This window comes from Plectrocnemia conspersa, unplaced genomic scaffold, assembly GCF_051122295.1.
Source record: "Plectrocnemia conspersa isolate PC_06_02 unplaced genomic scaffold, ASM5112229v1 ptg000006l, whole genome shotgun sequence".
NCBI classification, from domain to species: Eukaryota; Metazoa; Arthropoda; class Insecta; order Trichoptera; family Polycentropodidae; genus Plectrocnemia; species Plectrocnemia conspersa.
The window spans coordinates 9073179-9092146 of NW_028277170.1; the positions used below are offsets into that span (position 1 = coordinate 9073179).

Here is an 18968-nt window from a genome sequence, read left to right on the forward strand (position 1 = left end):
TTTCGGTCAGTATCTCGGCTATACCTTGGTATATGTTGGTTTTTAGGTGCTCATCATGTAAATGAATGCGAATTGGTAACGTTTCACGTAAAACATTCAACGTTGCACCCGATGCTTGGCAAGTTGCGCCATATTATTGGAACCACATATCTTTCACATAAATATTTTCGATTTTTATCAAAAATAATTTGTAATCCTGCGCCTTTAGCGCTCATCATTGAATGTTATAATCTGACCTTAGTTTTCAAAAAAGTAAGACTCAATGACGCCATCTGAACACAATGACACCACAGTTACTTTTCGAGTATGAATTAATCCCATGATAATTTCCTTGTCACATATGCTGTAATTTTGCTTATTGACATACACAGAGAGGTGGAAATTTACCTCATTGAAGTACACAATAGTTGAACGGTAGTTAACCGACCCATTTCGTAAATTCGTTCATACATATAAAATTGCTGAGATCTTTACAAGAGAGAGTATGGGTCGTATCCGTATTTGTACCCTAATGCATTGTTGTTAGAAGCATTGGGATACAATTCATTGCATTCCGGCGTAGAGACTATTCAATAAAGCAATTTTTAAAGTTGCTAAGGGTCGGTGTCGACAACCCGTTAATGCTCGCAAATTTAGAGTGCCATAAAGTAGCGATCGCGGTTCTTATTTTTACTCGTTGCGGTCATGACGTCATCGCTTGAGGGTGCTCAACAAATTTGCCAAATTCAAGGATGTTTTCGGCGATAGTAACGGGGAGCTGGAAAAAATATGTGAGATTATGCTCATCTATTTTATGTGCAGCATAACTGTTTTTTTAAATTATACAATGAGGAAGCCTGTCAAGTTATGATGGTCAAATTTGTAATAAAATATATAAAAAAAATTTAAAAATATTTGTATAGATTATGTATATCCTAAATTTGATTGTAATTCTACATATGAGGCGAGTTAGTTATATATTACAAATATTTAGTCGTAGAGCGTAAAGTTCTCATAAGTCTTTTTTATCCGACAAGTGTAACAATTATATGACACGTCCGTCTTGTATTAACAAAGTATAAGTTTGTGGGTATATTTCATCAGTAATATATAATAGAATTAATAGTATATTTATTTGCATTAAAATTAGCTTATTTATTTTTGAACGCTTCTCATTTAATTTATTCCATTTAATTACAGATGTCTGTTACGTCTAAGAAAGTTAAAACAATAACAGACAAGAAAACTGTAAAAACTAAAGAAGATGAAAAAACGACGAAGAAAGCAACTGTAAAAAGCGTTGAAAAGAGTACAAAAACTACACTGAACAAAAATATTAAAAATGATAAGAGCAGCGTTGAAATTAATAAGGCTCTCAGTAAGACCGTCGGAAAGGTTTCGAGTTCTCATCAATCATCTTCTTCACGACGTACAGTAAAGCCAGTGGAAGACAAGAAGAAAACTTTGAAACCTGTAAAGGCGAGTACTAAAACTAGTACAGTCACCAGTAAACCTACCAATGTCACCGTGAATTCGCCGAAGCAAAAGAAGAAGATTGATATTCTGTGCGATGATTCCGTTTCGTCTGATTTGGAACTGAGCTTGAATAATCATAAAAGGTATAGAACTAGGACGTTGAAGGTGGACGAAGTTAAAGTTCTTAAGACGACCCAATCAGAGGCCAGTCATATTCCATCTACGCCCGTAGCTGAACCGAAAGCATTCTTCATACCACTGGAGAACAAAGTCGCAGAAATTCAAGAATCGTCGACGAAGAGCGATTCAGTGTCTTACGAAGATGATTTCGACTCGTATAACTCAGATTTTGAATCTTACGCATCAAGCGAGTCCAGCAGCAGGGTATCTTCTAAAGCCGAAGCAGATTCTGGAAATTTTGAAGAAGTCAAAGCGGTCGATAAGACTGTTGAAGAGCAAGTTGTGTATTTTAACGTTGTACCGCATTTCTCTCTCACAGACGAAGGGTTCGATGAGAATTCTACGGGTGTTTCTTCATCCTTAATCAGCGGCAAATTTGCCAAGAAGGAGATCGATCAAAGAGTGGACGATCTCAAAAGATTGATCAAACTGGATGAAATACAGTACTCATTGTTTGAAATGTTTCCAATGACTTATGATACTTTTATGGCTGTTTATGGTAAACGCGACACCACACAAACGCGTTGTCAAACGAACGATGACAAGATCAATGCAGAATTACAAACTGAGCCTATCACTAGCAAAGACGTGTGGTGTCAACATCCGATTGAATTCTCTTCTTCCATAACACCGCTAGAGTCTTACGTGAATCAAAAGAATGGAAGTGGCCCTGATTCTTCGATAGATCTGAACGATATTGAACGTATGAGAAGCAGACTGCAGAAAGAGGCACTCGTTCCTTTGTCCAGGTTTTTGGCAAAAGTGGGGAATTCCGTTTTGGACTATTTGAAGGAGTCAGGGGAGTCGCCACATCATCGTCGATTTGCATTGAACGAACCGATGGAAGAGTTCGTTAAAACTCGTCCTATATCTAAGTTTTTTGTCAGTGAAGATATGTTTATGACTATTCATCCGCAAAAGTTAGCAGAAGATTTGATTGGAGTGTGGACGTTACACAAAGATATCTTTGATCTTGTAAGGTTTGCCATTACTAGTGAGACTGTCAATTGTTGCGCTCTGAAAGATAGGATATTGGTGGCCGGTGTGGAGAGTGGGTGAGTCTGTTTTAATGTAGTAGTGCATTGGTAAAAATCTTTTTAATATTTAATCTTTACATTATATCTTCTTCTCTAAATAATAAATTTTACATTTCAGAAATGTGTGCGCGTGGGATTTGCGGGAGCATGAGGCAATGCACGCTGCGCCACAATCAAATCGTAGTCTTAATTTACCCGAAGAAACAGTTTTACAAAAGTGCTCCTATCACTCGTGCAACATGTCGAAGACAAGGAGTAACTTCCGAGGGCCCGTCGTTGATGTGGTGTTCTTGAAAGATCACAGAAAGTGTCCATCCGAGTCCATACAGGTGAATAAAAAATATAAAAAATGCAAGTCGTAAGTATACTAGCGATTTAGCAAGCGTTTTTTTAACTTCAGAAATGCTCAATTTGCTGCGATACTTTATTTGTCCCAATTGGTTCAAAAAGTCTACTTTTAATGTAGAAAATGTAGTAAATTAACCGTCCACAAAATAATGTGAATTAAAGCAGTATTTATTTATAACTTAGTCAATTGACGTAATTATGAAAATAATGTCTTAATTGGTTATTTAATTATTGATTTGTAATGTATTTTATAATTAAGAATGTTTGCACGCAATAGTACCTTGTACCGAAAATAGTTTTTTTATAAATGGAAATTTGTTTGGGAGTTTAACTAACGTTTTAGTTATTGTATCTTCGTTTTCCATAATTTTATCTCTAGTATTTTAAAATTCATTGAGTAGATGCTATGCCTAAAATGTAATGAGTTGTATCCCAACGCTCCTAGCATAGAGGCACTAATATACAAATACAGATACTCTTGTACAGATATAGCAACAAAAAGTACTTCGCTCCTCTTAGATTCTAGAAAATGAAGCTATATTGGAGGACGCTATGAACTAGCGCATCGTACAGAAATCTTCTTACATATTTATATACAGTTTTCGGCCATTTCCACTAGTTCGCTAATAAAATCGCCATCTTCTTTAGTTTGTATTTTAGCTCTGACTTACTGGGGGGTGAGCTTATTTTATACAATATTTATCGTACATGTTAAAATTTTATTCATGGCATTATTCATATTTGAAGAGATTTATAAATATCATTCTTTAAGTTGGAGTTAAAAATTAAAAATTTGTATTTAGAGGAATATTTTTAATTTATGTATAATACAAATTACACCTTAGTACATTGTTTAAATCACATTATTTTTATGATGTCATTATAGTCACATTTTAAATATATTATCAACTCACATCACCTCCTTTATTTAATGATAATGAAATCAGTCTTTAAAAACATATTAAAAATGTTATCAAGAGACGATGTATGTAATATGGAAACGAAATTATATTTTACTATATATTCTCTAAAAAATATAATTGTAAGTTAGAGTCAATCATTTTAATGTTTTTAAAAAATCATAATTTTAATTTAAAGGTAATTTTTTTATTATTTTATTACAGTTGGAGCCAAAATTAGTATTAACATAACATTATAAATTACCTTAAAGTTTTATAGTTTTTTAATATATATTTACACTTATATTGTATTGATATAATTTTAAATATTTACGAACTACTAAAGCTTTTATTGTAAAGTGTAAAGTACGACCTAAAAATAATATTTTGTTTTTTTATTATGTAAAAGTACATTATATAACTGTGCTTCATGCGATCAAAAATTTTAGCGCTGGGGAAGTCATTATTACTAATAGATTTTTCCCAGCATTTGTACATAAAAACATTAAAATTTAAAAGTTCCAGCAAAAATAAATTTCGAGCACAATTGACTAGCGTTGCAATGCTTTTTCGGAACATTTTGTGTATTTAAAACAGTATTTATTGTATTATAGTACAATTTAAATAAATAATGGATGCGTTATTTTGAAATAATAGACTGTTTAACAAAAACAGACAAAAATTTAGTCCAGTCATGTCATCATATTAAGTCGTCAAGAGTTAATTTGTACTTTGAAAGACAAACATCTACATATAAATGTGTTGCACATATTTTCATAGCCGTAATATCAACTGGTATATTGTGAAAATAATTTATAATTTTTATATTAATAATAAGAATAAAATTCTAAGCTCATCAATTATTATTATTCTACACGTGATCCCCTATTTCTAATATTCATGATTTTACGTATGCTTACAATGTAAAATTTAAAAAATGCATACATATGATTTTAGTTGGTTAATATTGTAAATGATTTAAAATGCATTTTTAACAAAAATGTATTTATTGTACACATTTTAACTATATGTATATTTTCTGTTAATCGTAGATAGTCACATTGCACGAGTTTGGATTTCTTAACGTTTGGACAATAGCTAGAAGATATGAAGACAGCTTTAACACAACCAATGTGTCCATCTTTGATACAAACGATGCCTATTGGACTAGAATATCGTTGATTAAGAATAAGACAGTAGATCTAAACGATTTCACGGGCTGTAAGATCAGGTGCCCTTCGGTTGTCATACCAAATAAAAAACGATACGCAAAAAAAGTGCAAGAGAAAAGAGGCATTTTTAGAGCGTTTAGCGAAGAAGACTTTGACGAATACGAGCCGTTTGAAGATAATATATCTTATTCAAGACTTGATGATGTTAATTTGGATTGTAGCGTGGAAGTTAAAGATGAAGTGGTGATTTGCGGGAAAGTCATCCATTTTGTGTATGATGATAGCCTTTTGATAGTGGGTAACGAACGTAATATTTATAACGTCCCATTGGGAAGCTCAAAACCTAAGCCTGTCGTGTCATCCTGTCAAGGTAAATTGCATGCTAATTTATTACAAATATATGTATATATCACATTTTAATTTAAGGCTATATTCGTTTTATTTAATTTAAAGGAAAACAATTAATATATATAATGTTTCAAAACCATTTTATATAAATTAATATATATAATTGGTTTTATTGTGGGTTCTTTCGAATGTATATGTTCATATTGACAGAATGTGTTAAGCCAAGCTTGACAGATACCTTTTCATTATGATATGCATTATAGATAGAAAACATTTACAAAATATTTATCTAAAAATGCAATCAAAAAGAAATATGACCAAACTTCTCTTAATAATATTTTGTCAATATTACGATAAAGTACTTAAGAGTTAAAAATATTAGTCATATTAAAATAATAGGATATACATATATTTAATTGTATCAAAACACAAACTGAGATAAAGAAGATAATCAGATAATCTATATTCGAATTTAATAAGTTCTTTATTTATATTTAATAAATTTCATCCATTACGATCCAGGATGTTGAGATTATTTTAAAATTTTTATGTGTTTGACATTTATTAATACATTATTGATGAGCTCTAGTTTTGCTATTTTATATTTTTCGCCCTCGAAATTCATTTAAATACAATGATTTTTTATATTCGATGTTATCATCAATGCAAAACGCAATAAATAATTTATTATCGGCGAGTATCCAGTGTTCCACAGAAGACACGTGCAACTCGCGCAAATATGTACACGAAATATAACGATTTTGTTAATATTAATTCGATTGTGCTTGATAAATCAATCAATACTGAAAATTTCGGAATTATGTTTCATAATACCGGAATTCATCAGGTATTGAAAAATTCAGGATCCCGGGATTGGAATCCCAACTTAGCCTGTCAAGTTACAACAAAAGATAAATATAAACAATATAATATTTATGTCAAAAGACTTTCAATTGTAATTTAAAAATATGGTAAGCCTAAACTACATCTAAATAAAATATAAAAAAAATAGTTTTTTGCTTCAAAACAAGCAATGTATCAGTTCGATCGGACCCCCATACGAGCCATTTTGAGACTTTTAGAAGAGTTAACGCTCCTAACTGCTTGGTTTTAAAGATTAAAAATTACATTTTTAGAATCGAATAGAACTACTGAGTACCCCCTATACGTTTGGTATGAAAAAAATATATAAATTTTTTTTACAAAATGGCGGCCAATGTAAAAATTAAAAGTGTCATTACTTTGCAAAATAAAATCCTACTGAAAAATGTTATTTTATTTTTTTACGTATTATTTTTTAAAAACTAAAATGAACTTGTGTAGCCACGATGTAAAAGCTTAGTAATTACAAATAAGTTTAACCTTAATAAATTTATATTTCAGATGAAGGGTCTCATGTTGTCAGTGTAGAAACGTGTCCTGTAAACTTACCATACTATTTGGCTACTTGCAACGATAACACCATACATCTGTATTCCTCGAAAAGCGTCAGGCCAAAGAGGAGCTTCAATTGCTTCGAAAACTATACATTGTACAAAAACGACGAATTTAACAACAGTGAATTAAAAAAGTGCTTTAGCAACGTGGTTTCTATGAAAGATACACTTTTGAGTATTCTACCTTTTAATTCGGAAAACCAGAACAGTTGGTATGGTAAAGCCAGGACTCACTGGTCGAACGAAAACCCTTATGTATTTTTAACTTTATCCAACTACGGGATAATCTTGTGGGATTTAAAGTACAGTGATATAAGGCCAAGACTGCTGTTTAAAAATTCAGAAACTTCAATTAAAAATATATTAAACATGGAACGATTGTATAAAAGAAATGTTTTGGTAATATTTTTTCCTATTTACAAACTATCTAGTTTTAAATTAACTGTTTTACTGTTGTGTTATACTTCTAAAGTAGGGAATTCAATATATTTTTAATTTAAAAAAATATTCAAAGACAAAAATATATTATACTTATTAATAATTCAATATAATGTCCGATTACACTAAAGCCTCAGTGCCAAGAAGTATTTATTATGTAATTATTTAATTAGTACATATTTTATTTTTTATTTAAAATATAAAAATTATATTAAAAATATACCAATATTACAAAATAAAATCTCAAAATATTTCTGGGCTATTTGCTTCTTATATTTGTACACCCTCTAAAAATGTATGTTATTATATTATACTTTATAATCCAAAATAATAAAAAGCCATATTGTAGCATATTGAAATATTTATTATAATAAACACAATATTTATTTATAATGTACAATAAAAAGAAAACTACATATGACAATTAAAACGTTTTCAGATTCTTCACACAAAGTCCCATGGAGTTATGGTGCACCAAATAGAGGACAAATATTTAAATTTGAATAAACAAGAAACAAAACAAGATATACAATTGTTACAAACGTATTTACAACTGTTATAAATATTAAATAAATAAATCACATGTCAAAATATATTTTTTAACTTGAATTGTTAACACATGTAAGTCACTAATAAATATATCAGAAATATGTAATTGCGTTAAACTCAAATAAAAATGTTTTAAAATTAAAAATACTGCTAGAATAACAATGGAGATTGTCATTTATTATTTATTATTTCTTATGTACACTAACAGTTCTTTGTATTAATTTTATTTTCACAGTATAATCTTGACATCTACGTGTAATGCCATTACTTACAAATTTTACTTTCTGTAAAGAGTCAGCTATTTGCATTATTTTTATTAATACATAGCAGTCTTGACTGCCGTTTAATGTAACAGAACAAAGTAGAACTAAACAGAATTTTACCGGATACTGTTACTTTTACAGCAATCAAACCAAAAAATAATTACTTCCTAACAATCTAAAACCAAACTATAAATAAATAAAATAAAAATTATTGTTGTGTTAATACGTTTAAACTCACCTGAAAATATAGTTGGTAAGTCATAAATATATAGTCATTACTTACAAATATTTTCTTCAATAAAGTAGGCATTTATAAGCATATTTTTTATTCTTTAAAGCGCCGCTATACTACAGGGTAAAACTTTCTATAATATAACCGCGTACAATAACTTTAAACAGAAAACCAAAATATAAAAATAAACAGTTCCTTACATATATAAAAATCAAACTAAAAATAAATACCATACAAATTAATGTTGCTGTTTTATAATTTAAATAATCTATAAATAAAAAAAATAAATATATATTGTCATCAAGGGCAATTAATATGCGTATTTTTTGCGTCTACAAGGATTGTAATGCAGTCTCGACCGCTGTTTGAAGTAACAGCACAGGATAGAACTCAATATAATCTGACCTGGCACTGTTAGTTTAAACAGCAATAAAAAAAAGTTAAAAAACAATTTTACAAATTATTAACGTTTATCTGAAACAATAAAATAATAAATAGAAAATGTTTAAAATAAAAATTAATGTAGTTAAATTATAATAAACTCATCTAAATATTTAGTTAAATGTAATAAATATATTATAATTCAAAAAAAAAAAAAGTTTAAAAACAATTTACAAATTAATAATCTTTATCGGAAACAATTTAATGATCAATATTAAATTAATAAAATAAAAATTTAAGTTGGTAAATTATAATAAACTCACCTAAAAATTTGGTTAAATGTAATCAAAATATTGTCATTACTTAGAGACCTTTTCTTCTATGAAGGGGCATTAATGAGCGTATTTTTAATCTCTACGAAGCAATTCTTATCGCTGTTTAAAGTTAGGGTGTGAGAGAGAATTAATTTTATCTTAACCCGCACCATAACTTTAAACAGCAATCAAAAATAAGTAGCAAATAATTTCACTATATATTATTGTTTACCTGAAACAAAAAAAAACAATTATTTAAATAATAATGATTGTATTAAGCACACCTAAAAATATAGTTGATAAGTAATAAATGTATTTCAATTACTTACAAACTGTTTCTTCTATGAAGGGGCATTTATAAGCGTATTTTTTATCTCTACAGTGCGATTCTGACCGCTGTTTAAAGTTAGGGTGCTAGTCAGAATTTAATATCATCTGAACAGGCACCATAATTTTAAACAGCAATCAAAAAGAAGTAGCCAATATTTCACAATATATTATTGTTAACCTGAAACAAAAAAAATATTTAATAAAATAAAAATTATAGTTGTTGTATTATATTAAACTCACCTAAAATATGGTTGATTCGTAATAAATGAATTGTAATTACTTACAAACTTTTTCTGCTATGAAGGAACATTTATAATCGTATTTCAATTCCATTGCGCAATTCTGACCGCTGTTTAAAGTTAGGGTGCTAGTCAGAACTTAATATAATCTGAACAGTCACCATAACTTTAAACAGCAATCAAAAATATTTTGCAAAAATTAAAAAAAATATATAATTGTTTATCTGAAACAAGAAATTTCATACCAAAAATTAAATATTATGAAAATTATAGTTATTTTAATATATTAAACTCACCGTAAAATATGCTTAATAAGTAATACATATATTGGCATTCCTTACAAACTTTTTCTTCTATAAAGGGGCATTTATAAGCGTATTTTTAATCTCTACAGCGCAATTCTGACCGCTGTTTAAAGTTAGGGTGCAAGTCAGAATTTAATATTATCTAAACTCACACCGTAACTTTAAACAGCAATCAGAAAATAGTTAGAAGTACTTTAACAATTTATTACTATTTATCTGAAACAATAAAGCTTAAAATAATACTACTGTAATATAATTATCATCTGTATATATTTCTACCATTATAAAGGGATGTAATGCATTATTTTTATTAATACAGTGCCGTTTCGACCGCTGTTTACAATAACAGTACAGGGTAGAACTCAATATAATCTGACCTGGCACTGTTACTTTAAACAGCAATAATAAAAATTTACAAACAAGTTTTAAAATTATTATCGTTTATCTGAAACAATAAAAAAATAAATAGAAAATTTTAAAAATAAAAATGAATGTAGTTAAATTATAATAAACTCACCTACAAATTTGGTTGAATGTTTTGTAAATATTATATTTACTTTATGCCTTCTTCTTTTATAAAAGGGCATTTAGAAGGGTAGGTCATATCTCTACAGATTTAATCTGACCGCTGTTTAAAGTTAGGGTACAAGACAGAATTGAAAATTATCTAAACCCGCTTCATAACTTTAAACAGCAATCAAAAACAAGTAGTGACTAAATTTACAATTTATTAATGTTTACCTAAAAATAATCATTAAATAAAGTAAACAATATTGCTGTTGTATTAAATTTAACTATCCTGAAAATATGGTCAAAATAAATAAATTTATATTGTCATTACTTACAAATTTTTTCTTTTATTAAGGGGCATTTATAAGCGTATTTTTCATCTCTACGAAGCAATTCTTATCGCTGTTTAAAGTTAGGGTGTGAGAGAGAATTTAATTTTATCTAAACCCGCACCATAACTTTAAACAGCAATCAAAAATAAGTAGCAAATAATTTCACTATATATAATTGTTTACCTGAAACAAAAGAAATGATTATTTAAATAATATTGATTGTTGTTAAATTATATTAAACACACCTAAAAATATAGTTGATAAGTAATAAATATGTTTTAATTACTTACAAACTGTTTCTTTTATGAAGGGCCATTTATAAGCGTATTTTTTATCTCTACAGCGCGTTTCTGACCGCTGTTTAAAGTTAAGGTGCTAGTCAGAATTTAATATTATCTGAACAGGCACCATAACTTCAAACAGCAATCAAAAATAAGTAGTGACTAAATTAACAATTTATTAATGTTTACCTAAAAATAATCATTAAATAAAGTAAACAATATTGCTGTTGTATTACATTTAACTAACCTGAAAATATGGTCAAAATAAATAAATTTATATTGTCATTACTTACAAATTTTTTCTTTTATTAAGGGGCATTTATAAGCGTATTTTTCATCTCTACGAAGCAATTCTTATCGCTGTTTAAAGTTAGGGTGTGAGAGAGAATTTAATTTTATCTAAACCCGCACCATAACTTTAAACAGCAATCAAAAATAAGTAGCAAATAATTTCACTATATATAATTGTTTACCTGAAACAAAAGAAATGATTATTTAAATAATATTGATTGTTGTTAAATTATATTAAACACACCTAAAAATATAGTTGATAAGTAATAAATATGTTTTAATTACTTACAAACTGTTTCTTTTATGAAGGGCCATTTATAAGCGTATTTTTTATCTCTACAGCGCGTTTCTGACCGCTGTTTAAAGTTAAGGTGCTAGTCAGAATTTAATATTATCTGAACAGGCACCATAACTTCAAACAGCAATCAAAAATAAGTAGTGACTAAATTAACAATTTATTAATGTTTACCTAAAAATAATCATTAAATAAAGTAAACAATATTGCTGTTGTATTACATTTAACTAACCTGAAAATATGGTCAAAATAAATAAATTTATATTGTCATTACTTACAAATTTTTTCTTTTATTAAGGGGCATTTATAAGCTTATTTTTCATCTCTACGAAGCAATTCTTATCGCTGTTTAAAGTTAGGGTGTGAGAGAGAATTTAATTTTATCTAAACCCGCACCATAACTTTAAACAGCAATCAAAAATAAGTAGCAAATAATTTCACTATATATAATTGTTTACCTGAAACAAAAGAAATGATCATTTAAATAATATTGATTGTTGGTAAATTATATTAAACACACCTAAAAATATAGTTGATAAGTAATAAATATGTTTTAATTACTTACAAACTGTTTCTTTTATGAAGGGCCATTTATAAGCGTATTTTTTATCTCTACAGCGCGTTTCTGACCGCTGTTTAAAGTTAAGGTGCTAGTCAGAATTTAATATTATCTGAACAGGCACCATAACTTTAAACAGCAATCAAAAATATTTTGCAAAAATTAAAAAAATATATAATTGGTAATCTGAAACAAGTAATTTAAAAACAAAAATTGAATATTATAAAAATTATGGTTATTTTATTATAATAAACTTACCTGAAAATATGGTTGATAAGTAATAAATATATTGTCATTACTTACAAACTATTTTTTCTATGAAGGGGCATTAACAAGCGTATTCTTTATCTCTTTAGTGCGATTCTGACCGCTGTTTAAAGTTAAGGAGCTAGTCAGAATTTATTATTATATGAACAGGCACCATAACTTTTACTAGCAATCTAAAATTAGTAGCAAATAATTTAAATATAGATAAATGTTTATCTGTAACAAGAAAATAATAAAGGAAAAATGTATACTAATAAACTTACATTTATTGAATATGTTAGGCTCACCTGAAAATTTAATTGATAAGTAATATACATATTTCCATTACTTACAAATTTTTTTTTCTACGAAGAAGCTTTTTTAGGCGTTTTTTCTATCTCTACAGTGCAATTCTGACCGCTGTTTAAAGTTAGGGTACGAGTTAGAATTTAATATTATCTAAACTCACACCGGAACTGTAAACAGCAATCAAAATTTAGTTATAAATACTTTTACAATTTATTACTAGATATCTGAAACAATAAAATTTCAAATTATTACTACTGTAATATAGTTATCATCTGTATATATTTCTAATACTTTAAAGGGATGTAATGCATTATTTTTATTAATACAGTGCAGTCTCGACTGCTGTTTAAAGTAAAAGTACAGGGTAGAATTCAATATAATCTGACCTAGCACTGTTACTTCAAACAGTAACCAAAAATAAATAGCAAATATTTTTAAAATATATAAATGTTTATCTGAAACAAGAAATTTAAAAATAAAAATTAAAAAAAAAAATGTTATTTTTTGTATTATATTAAACTCACCTACATATATGGTTGATTAATAATAAATGTATTGTAATTACTTACAAACTTTTTCTTCTCTTAAGGGGAATTTATAAGCGTATTTTGTATTTCTATGAAGCAATTCTTTTCGCTGTTTAAAGTTAGGGTGTGAGAGAGAATTTCATTTTATCTAAACCCGCACCATAACTTTAAACAGCAATCAAAAATAAGTAGCAAATAATTTCACTTTATATTATTGTTTACCTGAAACAAAAAAATGAATAATAAAATAATAATGATTGTTGATAAATTATAATAAACACACCTAGAAATAAAGTTGAAAAAAATGTATTTTAATTACTTACAATCTGTTTCTTTTATGAAGGGCCATTTATAAGCGTATTTTTTATCTCTACTGCGCGTTTCTGACCGCTGTTTAAAGTTAAGGTGCTAGTCAGAATTAAATATTATCTGAACATGCACCATAACTTTAAACAGCAATCAAAAATAGGTAGCAAATAGTTTTACAATATATAATATTATTGTTTACCTGAAACAAAAAAATTATTTATTGAAATAAAAATTATATTTGTTGTATTAAATTGAACTCACCTAAAATATGGTTGATTAGTAATAAATGTATTGTAATTTTTTCTGCTATGAAGGAATATTTAAAATCGTATTTTAATTCAATTGCGCAATTTTGACCGCTGTTTAAAGTTATGGTACGAGTCAGAATTCAATATTATCTAAACTCACACCGTAACTTTAAACAGCAATCCAAAATGAGTTAGAATTACTTTTATAATTTATTAACGTTTATCTGAAACAATAAAATAAAAATTTTTACTACTATAATATAGATATTATTTGTTTATATTTATTTCTAATATTTTAAGGGGATGTAATGCATTATTTTTATTAATAATGTGCAGTCTCGACCGCTGTTTAAAGTAACAGTACAGGGTAGAACTCAAATAAGCTGACCTGGCACTGTTACTTTAAACAGCAATAAAAAAAGGTAAAAATGTATTTTATTAATTATTAACCTTTATCTGAAACAATAAAATAATTGGAAAAAAATTAATAAAATCAAAATTAACGTTCAAAATATATAATAAACTTACCTGAAAATAAGGTTGCTAAGTTTTAAATATATTGTCATAACTTATAAATTTTTTCTTCAATAAAGGGGCATTTATAAGCGTAGTTTTTACCTCTACAGCGCAATTCCGACCGCTGTTGAATGTTAGGAAGCTTGTCAAAATTTAATATAATCTGAACAGGCACAATAATTTTAAACAGCATCAAAAATAAGTAGCAAATCTTTTTAAAATAGATAAATGTTTATCTGAAACAAGAATTTAATAAACAAAAAATAAATACATAAAAATTATGTTTAATATATTATAAAAAACTCACTTGAAACTATGGGTGATAAGTATTAAATATATTGTCATTACCTACAAACTTTTGCTTTTATGGAGGGACATTTATATGCGTACTTTTAATTTCTGCAGCGCGATTCTGACCACTGTTTAAAGTTAGGGTGCTAGTCAGAATTTCATATTATCTGAACAGGCACCATAACTTCAAACAGCAATCAAAAAGAAGTAGCAAATAATTTAACTTTATATTGTTGTTTACCTGAAACAAAAAAATATTAAATAAAATAAAATTTTTTTTTTGGTACTATATTAAACTCACCTACAAATAGGGTTGATAAGTAATAAATATATTGTCATTACATACTTTCTTTTTCTTTTATGAAGGAGCATTTACAAGCGTATTCTTTATGTCTACAGTGCGATTCTGACCACTGTTTAAAGTTAGGGTGCTAGTCAGAATTTATTATCATCTGAACAGGCACCATAACTTTAAACAGCAATCGAAAAGAAGTAGCAAATAATTTTAAAATATATAAATGTTTACCTGTAACAAAAAATTAATAAAGAAAAACTAAATACTATAAAACTTACATATATTTTAGTATAATAAACTTACCCGAAAATATAATTGCTAAGTAATAAAAATATTTTCATTACTTACAAACTTTTTTTTTTGAGAAGAAGTTTTTCAAGGGTTTTGCTCATCTCTACAAAGCATATCTGACCGCTGTCTAAAGTTAAGGTACAAGTTAGAATTAAATATTATCTAAACTCACACCGTAACTGTAAACAGCAATCAAAATTTAGTTATAAATACTTTTCATGTTATTACTAGATATCTAAAACAATAAAATTTCAAAATAATACTACTGTAATATAGTTATCATCTGTATATATTTTTAATATTTTTAAGGGATGTAATGCATTATTTTTATTAATACAGTGCAGTCTCGACCGCTGTTTAAAGTAAAAGTACAGGGTAGAATTATATCCTTTGACCTAGCACTGTTACTTTAAACAACAACCAAAAATAAATAATATAGCAAATATTTAAAAAAAATGTAAATGTTTATCTGAAACAAGAAATTTGAAAACAAAAATTAAATAAAATAAAATGTTTTTTTTTGTATTATATTAAACTCACCTACAAATATGGTTGATTAATAATAAATGTATTATAATTACTTACAAACTTTTTCTTCTCTTAAGAGGCATTTATAAACGTTTTTTTTATCTCTACAAAGCAATTCTTATCGCTGTTTAAAGTTAGGGTGTGAGAGAGAATTTAATTTTATCTAAGCCCGCACCATAACTTTAAACAGCAATCAAAAATAAGTAGCAAAAAAATTCACAATATATTATTGTTTACCTGAAACAAAAAAAAAATTAATTAAATAAAAATTATAGTTGTACATAATTTATTAAACTGACCTAAAATATGGTAGATTCGTGATAAATAATTTGTAATTACTTACAAACTTTTTCTGTTATAAAGGAACATTTATTTTTGTATTTCAAATAAATTGCGCAATTTTGACTGCTGCTTAAAGTTAGCATGCTAGTTATAACTTAATATTATCTAAACAGGCACCATAACTTTAAACATCATTAAAAAATATTTTGCATAAATTTTAAAAATATATAATTTTTTTACTGAAAAAGAAATTTAAAAACAAAAAGCAAATATTATAAAAATTATAATTATTTTGTTATATTGAATATGGTTGATAAATAATAAATATATTGTCATTACTTACAAACTTTTTCTTCTATGTAGGGGCATTTACAAGCGTATTCTGTATCTCTACAGCGCGATTCTGACCGCTGTTTAAAGTTAGGGTGCTAGTCAGAATTTATTATTATATGAACAGGCACCATAACTTTAAACAGCAATCAAAAATTAGTAGCAAATATTTTAAAAATGAATAGATGTTTATCTGTAACAAGAAATTAATAAAGGAATAATTAATACTATTAAAATTACAATTATTTTATTATGTTAAGCTCACCTGAAAATATAATTGATAAATATTAGACATATTTCCATTACTTACAAACTTTTTTTTTGCGAAAAAGCTTTTTTAAGCGTATTTCTTATCTCTGTAGTGCAATTCTGGCCGCTGTTTAAAGTTAGGGTACAAGTTAGAATTTAATTTTATCTAAACTCACACCGTAACTTTAAACAGAAATCAAAATTTGGTTATAAATACTTTTACAATTTATTACCATTTATCTGCAACAATAAAACTTCAAATAATACTACTGTAATATAGTTATCATCTGTATATATTTATAATATTTTAAAGGGATGTATTGCATTATTTTTATTATTACAGTGCAGTCTCAACCGTTGTTACAAAGACCAGTACAGGGTAGAACTCAATATAATCTGACCTGGCACTGTTACTTTAAACAGCAATAAAAATCAATAAATAACAAGTTTACAAACCATTAACGTTTATCTGAAACAATAAAAAAATAAATAGAAATTTTTAAAATGAAAATTAATATAGTTAAATTATAATAAACTTACATAAAAACTTGGTTGAATGTAATCAATATATTATTTTTACTTTATGCCTTTTACTTTTATGAAGAAGTATTTAAAAGCGTAGTTTATATCTCTACAGCGCGAATCTGACCGCTGTTTAAAGTTAGGGTGTGAGAGAGAATTTAATTTTATCTAAACCCGCACCATAACTTTAAACAGCAATCAAAAATAAGTAGCAAATAATTTCACTATATATTATTGTTTACCTGAAACAAAAAGAAATGATTCATAAAAAAATAACGATTGCTGGTAAATTATAATAAATGCACCGAAAAATATAGTTGATAATTAATAAATATATTATAATTACTTACAAACTGTCTCTTCTATGATGGGGCATTTATAAGCGTATTTTTTATTTCTACAGCGCGTTTCTGACCGCTGTTTAAAGTTAGGGTGCTAGTCAGAGTTTAATATTATCTGAACAGGCACCATAACTTTAAACAGCAATCATAAATTATATACAAATGTTTTTAAAATATATAAATGTTTATCTAAAAAAATAAATTTAAAAACAAAAATTAAATAATATAAAAGTTATAATTATTGTAATTTATTAAACTCACCTGAAAATATGGTTGATAAATAAAAAATATATTGTCATTACTAACAAACTTTTTCTTCCATAATGATGCATTTATAGGCGTATTTTTTATCTCTACAGTGCGATTCTGACCGCTGTTTAAAGTTAGGGTGCTAGTCAGAATTTATTATTATATGAACAGGCACCATAACTTTAAATAGCAATCAAAAATAAGTAGCAACTTATTTAAAAATATATAAATGTTTACCTGTAACAAAAAAATATTAAAGAAAAACTAAATAATATAAAATTATATTTATTGTTTTATATTAGGCTCACCTGAAAATATATTTAATAAGTTATAAACATATTTCCATTACTTACAAACTTTTTTTTCTACGAAGGAGCTTTTTTAGGCGTTTTTCCTATCTCGACAGTGCAATTCTGACCGCTGTTTAAAGTTAGGGTACGAGTTAGAATTTAATATTATCTAAACTCACACCGTAACTGTAAACAGCGATCAAAAATTAGTTATAAATACTTTTACAATTTCTTACTAGATATCTGAAACAATAAAATTTTAAATTAATACTACTGTAATATAGTTATCATCTGTATATATTTCTAATATTTTAAAGGGATGTAATGCATTATTTTTAATAATACAGTGCAGTCTCGACTGCTGTTATAAATAAAAGTACAGGGTAGAATTCAATATAATCTGACCTAGCATTGTTACTTTAAACAGCAACCAAAAATAAATGGCAAATATTTTTAAAATATATAAATGTTTATCTGAAACATGAAATTTATTAACAAAAAATTATTAAATTAAAATGTTTTTTTTTTGTATTATATTAAACTTACCTACAAATATGGTTGAATAATAATAAATGTATTGTAATTACTTACCAACTTTTTCTTCTCTTAAGAGGCATTTATAAGCGTATTTTTTATCTCTACAATGCAATTCTTTTCGCTGTTTAAAGTTAAGGTGTGAGAGAGAATTTAATTTTATCTAAGCCCGCACCATAACTTTAAACAGCAATCAAAAATAAGTAGCAAATTTTTTTACTATGTATTATTGTTTACCTGAAACAAAAAAATAAGTAATGAAATAATACTGATTGTTGATAAATTATATTAAACATACCTTAAAATATATATTTGATAAGTAATTAATGTATTTTAATTACTTACAAACTGTTTCTTTTATGAAGGGCCATTTATAAGCGTATTATTTATCTCTACAGCGCGATTCTGACCGCTGTT

At 27.0% G+C, this 18968-nt stretch overlaps 1 protein-coding gene across 1 annotated transcript in view; it reads left to right on the plus strand.

Annotated features, from left to right (window-relative positions):
* The first annotated feature begins 1179 nt into the window (after window positions 1-1179).
* The window catches only part of LOC148234172 (uncharacterized), a 31067-nt gene continuing 13278 nt past the window's right edge, over window positions 1180-18968 (plus strand). The window contains exons 1-4 of the mRNA XM_088188377.1: window positions 1180-2690; window positions 2791-3001; window positions 4972-5461; window positions 6823-7274. Of these exons, the coding sequence (XP_088044503.1) occupies window positions 1180-2690; window positions 2791-3001; window positions 4972-5461; window positions 6823-7274 (2664 nt within the window). The remainder of the gene's footprint in view (window positions 2691-2790; window positions 3002-4971; window positions 5462-6822; window positions 7275-18968) is intronic.